The sequence below is a fragment of the Lutjanus erythropterus genome, chromosome 9 (genome assembly GCF_056507025.1).
Source record: "Lutjanus erythropterus isolate fLutEry1 chromosome 9, fLutEry1.hap2, whole genome shotgun sequence".
Classification (NCBI taxonomy): Eukaryota; Metazoa; Chordata; class Actinopteri; order Lutjaniformes; family Lutjanidae; genus Lutjanus; species Lutjanus erythropterus.
Genome location: NC_139325.1, coordinates 19,542,457 through 19,560,000, shown reverse-complemented (window position 1 = coordinate 19,560,000; position 17,544 = coordinate 19,542,457). Strand labels below are relative to the sequence as shown.

General features: G+C 38.3%; 1 protein-coding gene across 1 annotated transcript in view; it reads left to right on the top strand.

Annotated features, from left to right (window-relative positions):
- Positions 1–14,478, top strand: part of LOC146321290 (glucocorticoid modulatory element-binding protein 1-like) — a 14,595-nt gene extending 117 nt beyond the window's left edge. Inside the window, exons 1-10 of the mRNA XM_084726383.1 lie at positions 1–339; positions 2,765–2,906; positions 3,309–3,367; positions 4,187–4,308; positions 4,712–4,815; positions 5,368–5,552; positions 7,980–8,129; positions 12,161–12,298; positions 13,430–13,546; positions 13,631–14,478. The exon at positions 1–339 is cut by the window's left edge and continues 117 nt beyond it. Coding sequence (XP_084582509.1) covers positions 2,782–2,906; positions 3,309–3,367; positions 4,187–4,308; positions 4,712–4,815; positions 5,368–5,552; positions 7,980–8,129; positions 12,161–12,298; positions 13,430–13,546; positions 13,631–14,148 — 1,518 coding nt within the window. The 5' untranslated portion in view covers positions 1–339; positions 2,765–2,781 and the 3' untranslated portion in view covers positions 14,149–14,478. The remainder of the gene's footprint in view (positions 340–2,764; positions 2,907–3,308; positions 3,368–4,186; positions 4,309–4,711; positions 4,816–5,367; positions 5,553–7,979; positions 8,130–12,160; positions 12,299–13,429; positions 13,547–13,630) is intronic.
- The last annotated feature ends 3,066 nt before the right edge of the window (positions 14,479–17,544 follow it).

The window sequence follows — 17,544 nt, the reverse complement described above, 5'->3', positions numbered from 1 at the left end:
GTGATGTTATGTGCCTAAAACCATACCGCGAGGGAACTGTCCATTAAAAAACATTTTCCAGACTCGTTTTGGAGTGTAAACATGGCTCTGAAGCTTGACATCTTTCACCATAGGCAGTGCTGTGTCTCAGAGGTGCTCAAACAAAGCCGTGCACTCGCACATAAGAGCAGTTTGACCGATTTACACATTGCGTGCGAACTAACCGCTTCTCGTGACAGCGGGACAGATGCTTCTCAGGCAAATGCTGCCTTCACTGCAGGAAGTGTAGCGGAGCAGCACGGCGCATGCTCTCCTGCCTCTCCGACCAACCGAGGATGAACTATCCCCTGCTGTAAAACGGTGAGTAAAACTATGACAATCTTCTCTAAAGTAGCAGGTAGTGTGTTTCGCGGTTTTACTGTGGACCCGGTGGTCTTTTGTGCACCTTCCGTGGAGCAGGAGCCGTGCGTCGTCGCACCGTTGTTGGCCGGGGTGTGCGTGATGCCGCACCAACAGACGTCAGTTTGAGTGGGTGAAGGAGGGTGAGACAGGCACGCAACTGTTCGTGTAGGAGTTGGTAAACCACCACGAGCTACTTGATATAGTGTGGAAGAATATGTTGATCAGTTTATTATTGCAGGCTGTTGTTCACTGAATTGAAAGGTCGTGTTTCTCCACCACCTAACAGACAGTTTGTAAATTTATTTCTCCTCCATTTCTCACTGTGCTTTGATGCTGTTGTCCAGTCTATCTAACGCCTCAGCTGCTGCTTGTATATGAAAGAATCATGGACGGAATCAGACTTGAATTAATGCAGTGAGCATTTATTATTTATTTATTTATTTTAAATGTGTTTTTCTTTCTCAATTCCTCATGTCCATGCATAGTCAAGTGGACAGTTCCTGTTTATATGCTGTATAATTGTCAGTGACTCTATTGCCAGTAATTGTTGACATGCAGTTAGTATACACACATAATTTAAGTGCAGCCTTTTCAGAAATTGTACAGTATAGACTCCATATTGATATCAACTGGATTTTTAAGATTTGCTTAATATGACTTGGTAACAACTAGGGCTGTAACAAGGAAATTAGTTTCCAACTGTTTTCGTCAGTGCCTTAAATGTAAGGATTTGCTGATTTTGCTTGTCATTTATAATAGTGCATGAAGTGAATGAGTACATGAGTGAATGAGTCTTATGGTTTTGGGTTGTTGGTTGGGCAAAAAGAGCAGTATAAAGACTTTTCCACATTTTTTAGACATTGTAGAGACTCAGCGATTAATTAAGTAATCGGTAGACAAATCAAGACTGAAAATCGTTAGTTGTAGCACAAGCAACAAAAATCACTGCAACACTGCAGATTACATCCGTTCAACAGGTCTTCATTGGTGTCATATTTGTGGCAAAAGTCGTGACCTAAATGCATCAAGGCTGCATAGCACAGCACTTAGATGATTTGATAGTTTTTCACTAAACTGATAATTAAACATGTCTGACAGAGCATTTCACCTGTTGGATCCAGTCTGATTATTATATTGCTGCACTGTTTTTACAAATTTGGCATTGTAAAATTTATTTTGTCTTCCATTTCTCTCTGTGCTTTTTATGTTGTCGCCCAGTGTATCTGCAGGCTCAGCTGCTGCTTGTGTAAGAAAGAATATTATGGACACAAACATACTAGAATTAGTGCAGCAACAATATACAATTTATTTTTCTGTAATTGTTCACGAAGGAGGAAACATTTTACATTTTCACATTTGACCCAGTGTGTGTATGTGCTGTATATTTATCAACACCTATATAGTCAGTAATTATGGACATGCAATTACTGTACATTTTATAATTTAACTGTAACCCTTTCAAAAGTTGAACTGGAAAGACAACATAATACATAGCTTACATAAATAACTGTCTGTGGAGACTGATGTAAACTACAATTTAAAGATTTGCTTAATATAACTTGGGCTGCAGCTAATGATTTTTTTCATTATAATCTGTCAGTCACTTTCACGATTAATCGATTAGTTGTTTGGTCCAGAAAATGTTGATCAGTGTTTACAAAAGCCCAAGATGACATCCTTGCATGTCTTGTTTTGTCCACAAACCAAAAATATCCAGTTTACTGTACTAGAGGACTGAAGAAACCAGAAAATAGTCACATTTAAGAAGCTGAAATCAGAGGATTTTGATATTTTTTTCTTAAAAAACAACTCAAAACTATTAATCGATTATCAAAATAGTTATAAATAGATGTAATAGTTGCAAATTAATAAAATAACCAAGTAATCATTGTAGCTATAGTAACAAATTTCCTGCAGATGGAATTTGTTCAACAGGTCTTTTATTGGTATGATAAAAGTAGTTAAAAAAAAAAAGATAAAAAGCGTCAGTGACCTAAATGCAACAAGGCTGAATAACACAGCAGTGATATAGGATACGACTTGAGAGTTTCTCTCCAATTAGGTGAAAAGAAACATTTATGTCCACTGTGACTATTGCTGCAACATTCTTACATTTCAGGCCTTATAACTCTGTTTTTAGTGAACATTTTGTCAAATCATCGAGGATATTCATGCACTTTCTCAACAGCAGTATAGTGAGGCCTGTCTGTGTGAGGATTATGTTATGTTAAACCCAGCATTGATTCATTTCTATGACAGTTGCATGCCAGAAAAGTGTGCTGGGGGAGGCTTTCATTGACTTGTGTGTGCATTAAATAGCATCAGTGCATGCGTGTGTGTGATCTGGATGTTAACATGCGTGCTCGGCCCTCTCTGCGTGCAGATCGGTGGGGAGGGGTGATGGCGGGTGCTGAGGTCATTGTGTCTTCAGGGGATCTAATGACGGTGAAGGAAGAGGAAGGGGAGTCCAGTGGCAACAACCATAAGACTCAGGTCATCCTACACCTGCAGCCCATCCTGCACGGGTAACACGGCTTTTTATCATTAAAGGGCTAAGAGATGTTTTGCATTTGCTGTGTGACAAAATAAAGAAGCAAATGTAAATATGCAGACAGATTTGTATAAATGTATAAACAGATTTTCTGCGAGATAAAGAATTTTTCCCCTAGGCTTCTTGCTCATATTATACAGTTCTTTTGACATTATTCAACATTAATGCTGTTAATAATCAGTTTAATGCAGCCTTAAGGCAAAGAATACAACAGTAAGGGAAGGGAGAAAAAGAAAAGCACTTGTATTTAAAAAAAGGTCTGACATGTTTTTATTGTTATTTACATATATTTTGCTTTTAAATTCAGAACTGTTCAACTCTCAGTTTGCATGAAATGATTATTCTGTTAAATGTGAGGTTCTGTCGCCCTCTGCAGGGTAAATGATGACATCGCTGACTCCGGTACTACAGTCTTGGCCATAGAGACACATCATGGTATGTGAGACAGAGACATTTCCCTTCACACAATGGACTCGAAGGAATGTCAGATCAATAACTTATTTAATGCAATGAATGTATTATGTGCACTAATGAATGAATGAATGAATGAAACTATACCCATGTCATAAACATGTTTTTATGAATGTTAATGACCATTATTAATAAATATCATTTGGTCAGTTATGTCATTTTAATATAAAGTTGGCATTGTTTGAGAAGTTATTGTTAGGACAACCTGGCATTACTGAGACAAAAATGTCTTTATTATGACAACTATACATAAACCAAGACAACATAACCTCTCAATGTCTTTGTCATGACAACTTGATATTGTCAGACTTAAAGAAACTGTTGAGCTTCATGTTTTAACATTACATTAAACTGTCGTATGTGGCTGTTTTTGACACTGTTCATTATGAGACCACCATGAATGTCGCATGACTATTTTCCTTCACCTCAAATAAAATGGTAGATTTTGGACTTGTCATAAAGATGTCATTAAGTTTTATTAGACAGTTAAGTGCATTTGTAACAGTGTCATGAATAATGTCATGATCTGTCATAAAGATGTCATTAAATCTTATAAGGCCACTGTCTGCTGAGGAAAACAAAGACCTGGCTTGGCTTAATTAATGTCAAGTTGTCATAACAAAGACATCACAAACAATGTCATTTTTGCATTTAAAATGACATAACTGACCAAATGACACTAAATATTTGTACAGACTCACGTAATGACTCTTCAAATAAAGTGTTACCTAAAATTCCACAGCGTTTCTGTGAGGGTTAATGTTTTTGTCTTGTAATCTTTAGAGGACAGTAAAGCAGAAGGCGAGGAGGTCGAGTATGGCTACCCCATCACCTGTGGAGACAGCAGAGCTGTTCTGCTGTTTAAGAAGTTTGTCTGCCCTGGAATCAATGTCAGATGTGTCAAAGTAAGTGGATTATTATTAATTTATCAATTATATAGAATGACCAGACGTGACTATCCTCAAATCTTTACCGGCATATGTCATGTTCTTCACACCACTTACAATATGACAGCATCACAGTTAATCAAAATATAATCAAAAGTGCAATATGGCCAAGTGTGGTATCCAAATCACAGGAGCTGCAATATTTTGCTAAAGGAAAAATGTGTGACAAAATAGCATTATAATGAAGAACTGTAGTGCTGCAGAGATGGCTCTTGTTCTCCACATGTAAGAAAACATGTTTGTTTGGCACAGACGCGACACGTCAAATTGTTGTAATGTTTTTCAGTGAAAGTATTGTTGCAAAAATGATCATTCCCAGCCCTAGTATTCATAAACATTGTGTTGTCTTCTTCTGTCACAGTTCAATGACCAGCTCATCAGTCCTAAGCAGTTTGTACACCTGGCAGGGAAAGCCACTCTGAAGGACTGGAAAAGAGCCATCAGACTGGGAGGGGTAATGCTCAGGTACATTTATTGAAATACCAACATTTGTCTGTCTGTCCTCTTTCTCATACCTGCTGGGAAGACATGTGCATGCTAGCTGTAAATCTAAATGACCTTTAATAGAGTCCTCGTTGCATTGGGAAGTGTCAGACAACACCTCAGTCTGACGCAGTCAACGGCGTATCTCAGTCATATAATTTGCACTTGCATCGAGTCTGTCTGTGTTGGCGTTTGCCAGTACATTCCAGAGGCAGTTGGTAAGCAGCATTATTATGATAGCAGGATCAAATAACACGCAAGCAAGCTGCTGAGTGATACTTCTCACCCCTTTATCATGTTTGCACTTGTTCTTGGTGTTACAGTGAGTCAATATACCAACTCAATGGCCAATATCTGCTCTCTTCATCTTTATTCCTCCAGAGGTCAGATCAATGGGCTTTGTGTCAAGCTATTGGGATTGTTCAACAAATCTAATCCATACTTAAACACCCCTCTGCAGCTGTGCAACAAAAATATTTTCTTTGATTTTTGTAGTGTTTTTTTTTTTCTAACCTGCTCCTTCTCCCTACGCAGGAAAATGATGGACTCTGGCCAGATAGATTTCTACCAGCACGACACTGTGTGCAGCAACACCTGCCGCAGTACTAAATTTGATGTGCTGATCAACAGCACACGGCTTCCTCCAGGGAGCTTAGTGCAGCCGAGCCCGTCGTGTCTCGCTCTGGACTCTCTTGGAGGACAGGTGCCTCCCCTGACAGGTAGATTTTAGCTGGCGTTTACAGTTTGATGTTTTTTTCTCTCACATATGCTTCAGCTGCTGTTTTGTTTTATACCTCTGAGATAATGTAGGCAAAAACTTTTGAAGCCACCTGGATGTAATTTACTGTATCTGCAATTGTGAAACAAGAATAGTCATTTCCAACACATAAGGAATTAGGAACATTAACATTAAGAGCAGTCATATATCATTAATGATGCACAATTTTTCTTACTGAGCATTCACTGCACAGAAAGTAATATTTAGGGCAGTGCGACTCAGAAAAATTGTGTGTGGCCCCTGAACGTGACATTAAATTCATGCACTTCAATTTCAATACACACTTTTAATAGCCTATATTTAATAAACTACATGACTGCTGCATCAAGCTGCACCCCTAACAAATGTCTGCCAGATTAGGAATGACAACTTGCAGAAAGCTGCTGATTGGATGGCGGGTGTCCCGGGAATTATGTTCTGTCAATGTTAGTGCTGTATTTCAGTGGACAAGTCGGAAAATTAATGTGGAAGTGAGATGGAAAAGCCACCATGGAAAAATGCTGTCTGGTTGAGAAAGCTTCAGGAGCAATAGATCAACTCTTAGCCTGCTTTGTCAGACCTCAGGGGACAGACAGAGAGATCTGACGTATCAGCAAACAGGTGAAATTCAACTCAAGGAATTTAAACTTAAATGCCAGTTATGAGACCAATCACAAATCATGTCACAAGTTCATGGGTTTTCCTGTACGGCCCTCAGTCATCTGTTGGCTCCCTAGATTGGCACTCAGTCATCAAAACTTTGAGAACCTCTGATTTAAGAGCTAGAAAAAATCTAGGAAAAAATTGTTGGGACAGTTTTCCCTCTGCCAGACATGGGTTTAAAAGGAGACTGTGCACTTCACTTCAGTCATTTTCTGTTCATGTTTACCAAAGTAAATAGTGGACCCATTTTTCACAAGCCACGTATCTTTAAACATTCTGAAACTAAAATGGCATTTTCCAGACAGACAAATCAGGAGAATATGAGCTTTACTCGAGACTTGTCTCAAGATCTGGCATCACCAATATCTCATTCAAATAGAGTTGTCACTATATCAGAATTTTGAGTTTTGATACAATACAGGTATTAAAAAAACTTACTCTATGCCATAGGAAAAAACAATGCTGTCATGGAAAAAGTCATTGAACACTAACTGTGTTTGCTGCAGGCCAAATTGCAGGCTGGACAATGAATGGAGGTCTCAAATGAGCACTTTGAGTATCTTTTCAATAGATTTGGTATTTTTTATATTATATGTAATGGATATTGTATTGTCTTAAACATGCAGTATTGAAAAAGTACCAATACTTCAATACTTTTGACATCCTTACTTCCAAAGATGGTCCGTGACAATACTAAGCATATTAAGCTAGAAAATAAAAATGAGCTGCAAAATAAGGTGCAGACTCTAAATGTATACTGTATCTAGTGGTGTATTGTTTTGACATGGACAGTCAATAGTCCATCAGCAATGCATTAGAGTTGAAATTGCTGCCATTTGTACAGCAGTAGGCTGTAATAACAGGAACCGTGTTGGGCTATTACTGTATTATTACTTTACCAGAAATATGTAGTGTAGTGATACAGTTAGGGATTACAATTTCCCAAACAGTAATGAGATTACAGGTACTAATCCAAGTACCTCTGAGCCACTGAGTTACTTTTTGACCCCTGTAGACTGTATCTCATGATGGCATGTATGCGTGGCAGGTCAGGGCAGTGGCTGTGTCAGCTGCAAAAAACTAAATGAAGAATGGAGAATGAGGGAGAGAGAGGGTGGCATACTTTCCACAGGTGAAAGTATCGACTTTATTTTGAGTTTGTTTAGCTCCTTGAGTGTGAATCTGTGGTGATGGAATCTAGTTCGAAGGCCACACTCAGAGAGGCCGAATTTGTTTCCATCACAGCCGACATCGGTGTTAACAGTTCACTGGATCAGCAGTTCAACTTTGAAGCACGAAGCTGCAAACAAGGTACAAAAGATAAATAGCGATATAATGAGCAATGTAACTAATTTATTCTGATGACAAGTAATAAGTGAGGTAAAAAGAGTAATAAGCAAAAAGTAGCTGACTAACTAGCAACTTGCCGAACACTGAACAAGTTTTATTTGTCTTTTCTTTTGTAAAGGACACAGACAGGTAAGTAATAAATTATCTACTGTCACATTTTATACCCGCTGCACAGGCCTGAATGAGCCTGTGTATGAGCCCTGGTGGCGCCCACTTAGGAGACAGGAAGTGTATACTATTTCATACCACTGATGCAGCTTGTAATGTGTCATCTTCTGTTATAGAGCATCTTTGCCTCAGCCAACTCACATTCGGTGGTAACATGAGATGTTTATGGACTCTGTTTACAGTATGTACCTTTTTGTGGTTATGTCAGGGGAGGTCGTACAAGATGCAGCAGAGGTGGAGGAGCCTCTGGAGGAGAAGTTCAGCACAGCAGCAGAGTGGAGCCCTGGTCCAGCCCGGACTGTAAATCCCACAACAGCCAATGGACACGCTGTGAAGAGAAAGAGGGCTGACACACCTGGTAAATATGAGGATATACAGATGCTTGTTAAACAGCTTGAACAGGATGAGGAAGAGTGGGTATGGAGAAAAAGTATTGTACCATGTATTAAGCAATTGTAAAGTTTTATAAACATCAGTTGCAGCTTTATTGTGGCCGTCAAAACAATTTTGTTTATGTACTTTTATTAATTTATTCTTACCCCATCTTGTCTAATTCAGTAGCTTGGTCAGGTGTGATAAGAAATATGCAGCATCCAAGAATACTTTCAAAATAAAGGCGCAGAATCTACTTGGTTAGGTTTAGGTAACAAAACTACTTGGGTAAGTTTACGAAAAGATCATCTTTGCGTTAAAACAAGTACGTTAGTTATGCAAGTTAACATGTAATATACATGAGTTGCACATGTAATTATGTAAGATATTATAACCAGCAGTTGCAACAGTCATCCAAGTAACATTTCTAGATGGTTTACAAATGATCTATTAACCATTAACAAAGTGTTATGGTTTCTTAAAGGTTTACAAATCAATTGGCAATCATCAACAAATACTAATATCGTATATCAATTGTTAATAAGCTGTTAGTTTACTAATTTAATCAGAATGTAATTGTGACTGTCTCTTATACACTAGGGTGCGTTATATAATTTCTAAGTAAATTAATTTACACAAACATATTACACATACACATCACACAAACTAAAGACGAAATGAACAAAATTATAGCGTTATTAGTAATTGATTAACATAATTAAATGTCTTTTCATTGTTTGTTAACAGTGAAATAAGTATTAAGTTAAGTTTCGTTAACTTCAAGTTACCATTTATTAATGACCGCTGTTAAAATGTTACCATTTTGACTATCAAGTGATGTTATATATGTTATAACCTACACTGTAAACCCTGGAAGTAATGTTTACTTCTGGTATTAAAACTTTGTCACTTGATCAAGGGCAATGTCCTGGCGGTAAATTTGGAAAGTGTCCTTTTTCATATGGGAGGAGGCACAGATTCAGCCCACTGACCTCCAGTCCTGCAGAGGCCATGCATTCATCAGTCGTGTCCTTTGAAGGAGGCAGCCCTTAATGAGAAACATCGTACCCTTGATGGATAAAAAATTAACTGATGAGGAAAAGATTCAACATTCGATTTCATTTAAATTTCTCAGTTTAGTCATTATACTCTTTCCACATCAACAAAACAAAGACCCACAACTTCAACAGCAATACAGTCCTTTAGATTCTGACCACTCGGTTGTTCTGTCCTGTAGATGGCATTATTATCCACCTGTCCTACTGTAGTAACAAAAACACTCCTCCCAAAGACTGTGCTTTTTTTGCACTCAGTGCTTGTAGTGCTGTACTTCTCCCCGTATGATTTCAAATTTAGCTAATTTGTTCTTTTAATGAATTGTCTTTTCCATGTTAATGACATATTTTTCCATTGTAGTTTTGTGAGAGAGTATGTGGATTTCCAATGTTTAAGTATCTTTTTCTTTTTTAAGAATAGTTTTGGGGTTGTTTATACTTTCTTTGGAAACTTTATTTGGAGGACATGCTGCTGAAGACGAATAGCCTCTGTACGTGGGTGTGCTCACACTCTACCAACTGAACTACCAGGGCACCCTAAGTATGATTTTCTTTAAGAACAAAATAAAAGTGAGTAATCCAACTCCATTGACACCTCACTGTGTCATGTGACATATTTTGAAGTATATATTTTTTGGTGTAGTGGGCTTTACATTGACAGACAACTGACAGTCATAAACAGCTCATCAACTTACAGTGTAGGACTCGCAGTTGCTTATTATTGTCAATTACAGTTGCATCGTCTTGCACTCGTAGCTTTCCTGCACCCTGCCTGAGAGTCTGGAGAGGCGGGGGCAGGGAAAACAACACGCTTCCACCATAGATCAAATATAAAATATGATTTCAACCTATTTAGTACACAGTCTCTGGCTCCAACTCGCTATTTGTACTGCAGTACTCATTTTGGATGTGCAATTGTTACATATTAGTCCTTTACAAATTGCTGAATTTATACATGTATATGCTGAAACCTGCCGAAACCCTCCAATATCAGCATTCAAATTTCAACCATCATTGCTTAAACAATTAAGAAAAACAACAGAAAAACAATGACAGCTGTGAAAGTAAACATCAGCCTACCTGCAGGAACGTCATTCCCTTGTGTCGTGCCTCTGCTTGACACCTCTGATACATCGACCTGATGAGCCTGTGAATCTGCACTTGTGGGATGTTCTCCCTTTCCTGCAGATTGGCTTTAAAAAGTTGCTGACCACTGGCAGCACAGAGTCATGTCCTCTTATATTACCAGCTGACATTTCTAAGTGTGTCTTTTTCTTGCGGGGACCTGAGCTTTGATTTAAGAGCTTTTAAAGGTGACCTGATTAGGCATTGTTCCAGCTGGACCACAATCGCTAACACTGCCTCGAGTGATCTTTTGAGTGAATGGCAAATTGCGGCGCCTCACTGCACAGGCGATATTGCTTGTCGCGGGGCTTAAAACAAATTGACAACTCTCAGTAAACGTACTCAGCCTGTAGCTATACTCCTCTATCTCCTGAGATGTGTTTCTTTCCATTAGTGTACATTCCCGACACGGAGAGATAGATGAACTTAGCTTCAGATAGCTGTAAATGGGATTTGGAATATTTTCCGTTGGCATATTGCATTTATCTTGACAGACATTTAAGGAAGCGTTAAAGGGGATGCATTTCTTAAAAGATAAGATATCAAGCACTTCTGACGTTTTATCACTCTAATATACCCAACTTCTATTTTGCTCAGTTTTATACAGATCCTGAGTTATTTTTCAGCCTCCCCCAATCTGCCCTGTCCTCCTTTCTCACCTCTTAGAACCTCTTTTCTAACCCATTTTCCCTCTCTTTCCAGCACTCTGAGAAATAAGGGTTCCAAAAGGGTTCTCCCTGAAGTTCTACCCAGGACAATTTGATTCTGAAGAACCCCTTTTTGCAGAAAGGGTTCCATTTAGAACCTCTTTCATCCAAAGAACTCTTTTTGGAAGAAAGTCCTGCAAGGATTGTTGAAATCCCTGAGGAAGTCTTTCGTTCTCAGTAGAACCCCCCGGGTGGGTTCTAGATTGAACCCTTGGAATAGTAAGGAGTCCCTGGTGGAACCCCTTGGGTGGGTTCTTGACAAAACCTGGGAAAATGAAAAGGCTCTCAGTGGGACCACTGGGTGGGTTCTAGATGAAATCATTTTAATATGAAAGGATTCATGGTAGAACCTCCTTAGTGGCTTCTAGATAAAATCCTTGATATGTAAAAAGATTCTCAGTAGAACCCCCTTGGTGGGTTGTTGTTAAACCAGAAGGTGGATAGGTCCTGGACTGTAGCCCCAGAGAGGGTTTTAGATGTAACCATTAAACAATAGAAGGGTTCTCTCTAGAACCTCTCATAAGGGGTTCTCGGTGAAACCTTTCACAGATGTGTCTTGGTGTGACACATTTTTTTTGTAGAACTCTCTGAAAGGGCTTTATAACATGTTCTACCAGGAACCAAAAAGCGTTCTCCTATGGGGACAAGCCGAAGAACCCTTCATGGTTCTAGTTAACATCTTCATTTCTAAGAGTCCCTCTTTCCCATTTAACATCGTCTCTCCGAGTGCAGCACATCTCTCATTTCTTCTATCTCCTTATATCTTTTTTCATTGTTTCTCCAACCCTGACACTTCTTCCTGTGTTCCCCTTCCTCAATTTATTGCTCTATTTCAATTCTTTAACTCTCCTCAGATCTCACTTCCACACATTTCCCTGCCTCCGTACTCCATCTCATTTATCCCACATTTCTTATTTATTTTACTTTTCCTCCCACTGAATCTCTTTTTCTATCCAACTATCCACAACTCACACAGGAACAAAATCACCTCATCATAATCATGCCCATACTCCCACTTCCTCTTATTTTTTCTGTGGCACTTTGTCATTTTTAAATGAAAAGACAAACACATACATGCACAGAATTCTCCACTCATCATAATAATGTCCCACCTGACCGACCTTCTCTAGATGGAGTGTTGAGCCTGTGGAAGGGTGTGGCAGACTCTGGGCTAATGGGGGAGGTCCTGTCCAGTCTCCAGACTGAACTGTTAGCCACTCTTAAAGGTGTGGAGCTTCGCAGTGAGAAGGCCAACCTGCAGGAGACAGGTGAGCTTTCACAGACCCGGCTAACCACTGCAATACTTTAAATTCAGTCAATTCAATCAGGTTAAAAAATGGAAATCAGTTCAGTGGTGAAACAACTAAGTACACATCCTACCTTTACATCAATGCATGAGCAATGATAATCTAATTATATGATATATAATGGTATAACAGTCACAGAGGACCTTTTTCTGCATTGAGCACTTTTATATTTAAAGTTCATTTGCATACTTTTACTTAAGTCACACTTTCAATCCAGGACTTACATGACACTAATATTTTTACAGTGTTGTATTAGTACTTTTACAGAAGTAACAGCTCTTAGTTCGCCCTCCACCCCTGATCAATATTTAAAAATATCTTTCAGTAAAGGCTCCCACAGATAAATCTGATTTGAGAAAAGAAGAAATGAACACTGGGCTTTATGCATGAATGTTTTTTTTTTAATTTTACTCTTATATTTGTTGTTAAACAAAGTAGTAACTGGATTCATGAAATGTGTACTGACGGCCAAGTCTTTTCTTACCCACCTGAGCATGTTGATGAAACGAGTTTGATCTTAAATGAGATGCATGTGCATATAGCATATAGAAATATAGAAATGTCCCAATAAATCCATATAAGGGCAGCAGACTGTGCAAACCACAAACTAATAAGGCACTGACATTTGACAGGTGACGTGTAACTTAACAAAAAATAGAAAGGAGAAGTAGAGCAAATGTCACCAAAGGACCGCAAAAAAATTTTATGATGTGAACACTGGAGTATGACTGGCAAAGTTTCTCTGTAGCGGCAGCAGATGCAGCCAGTTCGTTCATTGTCTTGGATTTAAGTCTAAAATGATTAATAAATCAGTAAATACTTGTATGACATTTTTCTTCTGTGCTTTCATAAATGAAATGGCTTTCTCTTTATTATTAATATTTCACCACACAGGCTTATGTGTGGTCTAGGGTCTTACCTAAGAACAAAGAGGAAATACGAAAGTATTGCTGAATACCACAAAACTGTTCACACACACAACAATTTAAGATCACATCTGTTCATATGAATGATTCGTGCATGAGACCCATAGATTTTTTAAAAAGTGATTTGATGTGAACAAGCCGATTTGTGATGTTTTTGTTTTGTCAGATGCCGTCATACTTAATTCCCTGTGTAAGATGTTCGGGCTTTTAGACTCGGTGAAGCAGGCTCTCGACCTGAAGCGCAGCCAGGATGAAGAGAACAAAATCCACAGCAATGTTTATGGTGAGAAAGCTGCTGAAGGCATCATGCAGTGCACACAGTGATACTCCAGCGGGTTTTTTGAACTAATGTCCTGTTTTTTCTCAGCAATGGATGAAATTTTGGAGGACCAGAGGAAGCCAGGCTCTGACAAAAGCACCTCCTACAAAATAAAATCCTTGAAACACCTACGACCTCAACGTCACGACCCATCAAAAAAACAAACCCACAACTTGCTGAGCCCAGTGATCCAGCCTCTCTCTGTTGCTGGTTTATCTGCAGCACCTTACGCTCAGCTCACTGTCAACCCTCAGCTCTTCACCCATTCCTCTGCCTCTTCTGGCCAGCATCGTGATGTCAGAACTGGCAGGACGGACAGGGACGGCCTGGAGAGGGAGCACGGGCAGAGTGAGACAGGAGACCAGGAGAAGCTTCACATGCTCAGAGAGGAGGGCGTGGAGAAAGAAGATGCCCCAGGGAAACACAAAGAGCCTGGAAAGAGGACCGTTCAGTTTGAAGAAGACCCTCACCTTAGAAGTGAGGAAGCAGAGGAGACAGGCGGCTTTCATGACATTGAAACGGTGGTTATAGGAAGAAAGGCATCAAAGAAACATAAAAGTAAGTGAGTGGGAGAGACAATCCCAAAGGGAAGCTGGACTAAATGAGGGAATGTGCCTGAGCCCTGAAGACTAAACGCAGAAAAGATAAAACAAACAAACAAACAAACAAGAACAACAACAACTTATCTCTGTCAAACTACTTTTTTTCTTCTATTCTTAAATATTTAATGTGGTTACCTCAGTTGTGGTTACTACAGCCGCGTTACAGGCACAGATTTGTTCTTGCATTGGGGTTGTGAGTAAGTTTATGGGATATTTAGGATTATTTGAAGTGGAGTTGTGGGAAGTACTTATCTATAGTCAGTGTATTACCTTCAGTAAATGATAGTTACAGTTAACATGAAGGAGGCAAGTGTAGGAAGCAAAGCAATAAACTGCTGCAGACGGGGTCAGCAGCAACATGTATTTTAACCACTGAAAAAAGCTCCACCTAAAAAAAATCAGTATCAGTTTAAGTGTACGCTATATTTAGAACATTTTCACTGCTTTACTTTGCCATCAGACAGCCTTTTCAGACAGGAAAACACTGTTTTATATGCCAAATATCGCACTCTTTAAACTAATCAGACTATAGGCGAAATTTTACCTCCCAGAACATGGGAGTTGATGGTCCACCACTGCCTCGACTGATTAGTTTGTTTGTCTTATTGTGTGACTTTGGTGTTTTAAACGGTTAGTTCGGATTCACGGAAGTGACACAATAACACAAACGAACTAAAAGGAGTAAAGGGAGCAGAAGAGAGCGACATTTGGCTCATATAATGGCAGTTTCCTGTTGGAAAACTCTGTTTAATGGCAAGGTAAAGTAATGAAAATATCCTAAATGTAGTATACACTTAAACTAATACTGATTCATTTTAATGAGACTTTTTTGAAGTGGCTAAAATATGTTTTGTTGCTGACCCTGTCCACAGTGGCACATTGCTTAGCTTCCATGTTGGTGTGTCAGTGGCTCTAATACACTGTGGACATGAACCTCAAGCAACCCCACTTCAAATTATTTTAACTATAACATAACATTCTATCAACTCAAAACACAGTAGAGTTAAAAGGATTAAAATGATTAGTCAACTGACAGAACATTAACTGGCAAAAAATTTGATAATTGATGAATCATTTATGCCATTGTACAGGCAAAAATGCGAGAAGCAACTGGTCCCAGCTCCTCAAAATGTGAATACTTGCTGGTTTTCTTGGTCATATATTTGTGTTTGGTTGGTTTTTTGGTCGAACTAAATTAGCAATATTTTGCAATGCGTCACTTTGGGCTCTGGGAAATTGCAATTTTTCAGATTTTTAGAGAACAGAAACCAGTAATTGAGGAAAAAGAAAGCAGTTTAATTGATAATGAAAATACCTGTTAGTTGCAGCCCTCTTGTCTGTTGTATATAGCATTAATAGAAACCAGGTGTGTGTTACAGTAAGTATTTCTAAATTTTAAGATGCCTTTCAAATGTCTATAAATGTAATATTTACCTTATATAATAGTAGTTGGCAACTTTTTCAGGTATTTCTGACGAATATTTCTTAAGAATTTTATAACTGATTTCTAAAAGTATTTGTAATTGAAAATATGTATTTGTGAGTGTGTTGAATTTCATATAATTTTGATTTTGTGAAATATTTCTCACAGTCTTGTATTTAAGCCCTTGTTATGATGCCTAAGCCCTGCCTGACATTTATGCACCGGACACTCACTGTCTGAAGAATAGACTATTCTTAAATTTCGACAGTGAAAATTATGTATATATGTAAGGTAAGTATTGTGACTGTTGACGTACTGTTGCTTTAAACTTGGTGCTGTTTACTGACATGTGCTCTAAATACGTAATCTTGTTCATTTACTTTTCCCTTTCTTTTCATCATCAAAATAAAATAGAAAATAGAAAAATATGTTATGCACATGGGAGTATGATAGAAAGGACACTGATGGTCCAAAATGACAATGAACACATTTTAAATAAAACCTTTATGTTTGATATTTTACCAGACGCCTGTGTTTCAGAGCTAACTTAACCGTTGTTGATGAGAACTGAACAATGCTGTAGTTCACAGTACAGATAGTCAATACTTTCTTATTTATCTTTCTTCTGAGTCATTTTTTGATGATGTTTCATTTATCTCTTCATCTTTCTTACAGTCAGGCTCAGCTAACCTCTGATGTGAATACCTGCTACTTTGGTCCATTTGTAAAAATAGAAGTTAATCCAGCAGTAAATCACACAGGGGAGAAAACTGCTGCTCTGTTTGTTTGCCTTACAAGTACGTTGGACAGTGGTGGAAAGAGTACTGAACATCTGTACTCATGTTGTACTAGTACAGGTACTGTTACACTACTGAAATACTACACAGATACAAATAAATCTACTGGTGTTAAAAAATACTTACCTAAAATTACAGGATATTCTTCTCAAAAACTACTCAGATCATTAGTTACTTTACTTTACAGTAAATCAAAGCGGGTTTCTGTTTCTCCAAATCTTCAGTCTAAATTACTTGTGCGCTGTTTTGGCCACGGTCACCTCTCCAAACCTGTGCATGCTTTGTTTTTTAATCTGTGTGTCATGGTTTTCATTGGCCCGTTCACAAAGTTTGGCTATTAATTCAAATTATTGTACTCAATAGTGAGCTATGATTGAGAAGTAGTGAAGAACTGTATATTATATAGTGTAATAGGGCAACAGTGATAAAATCATGTAACACGAAATTTTTGATATATTAGAGAAGACTGTCTGTGCTTTCACATTTCACACATTCACATTAATTCAATGACATTTTTGATAAATGATCATCAGTAATGTGCATATAATGACCAAGTGGGTAAAAGCAAATAATAGAACAGTCTGGTAAATTCAGAAAATGACCTTTCTGTAATGCAGCCTTTAAAAGCAGGAAAAGACAACATTTATGTTATATCACAGTATAATGATCTTCATATTAAGTCAGGATCCTTTATCATCCAAACAAGGTTTTTGCGAGGTTGAAAACCAGAACAAGGGCAGGACAAGTATTCAAGGTATTATGGAAATGTTGTACGATCAAGAGCAATTCTCAAATCACAGGAAAATTTTGATAAAAGTGAAATGTGTCACAGCATCCCCTCATCATGCCAAAGATGATATGATGAAACATGGATAGTCCAGCCCACAAGTCACGTTCTACACATGCAGACCTTTCCTGTTTGGTACTAATCCCAGGGGAAAATAAGATTATCACCATTTTTATGTCAACATATATTTTTTCATATTGAGAATTAAATGCAAAAAATACCATTCCCACAAAAATCGTACTGATTCCAACATGTTTTTCTTTTTGTCTTTTTTCCCTTTTCTCCTCCTCCTCCTTCCTACACTGCAGTCTTTATTTCAGGAAGAGAAAATAAACAAAAAGAAAAAATAGACA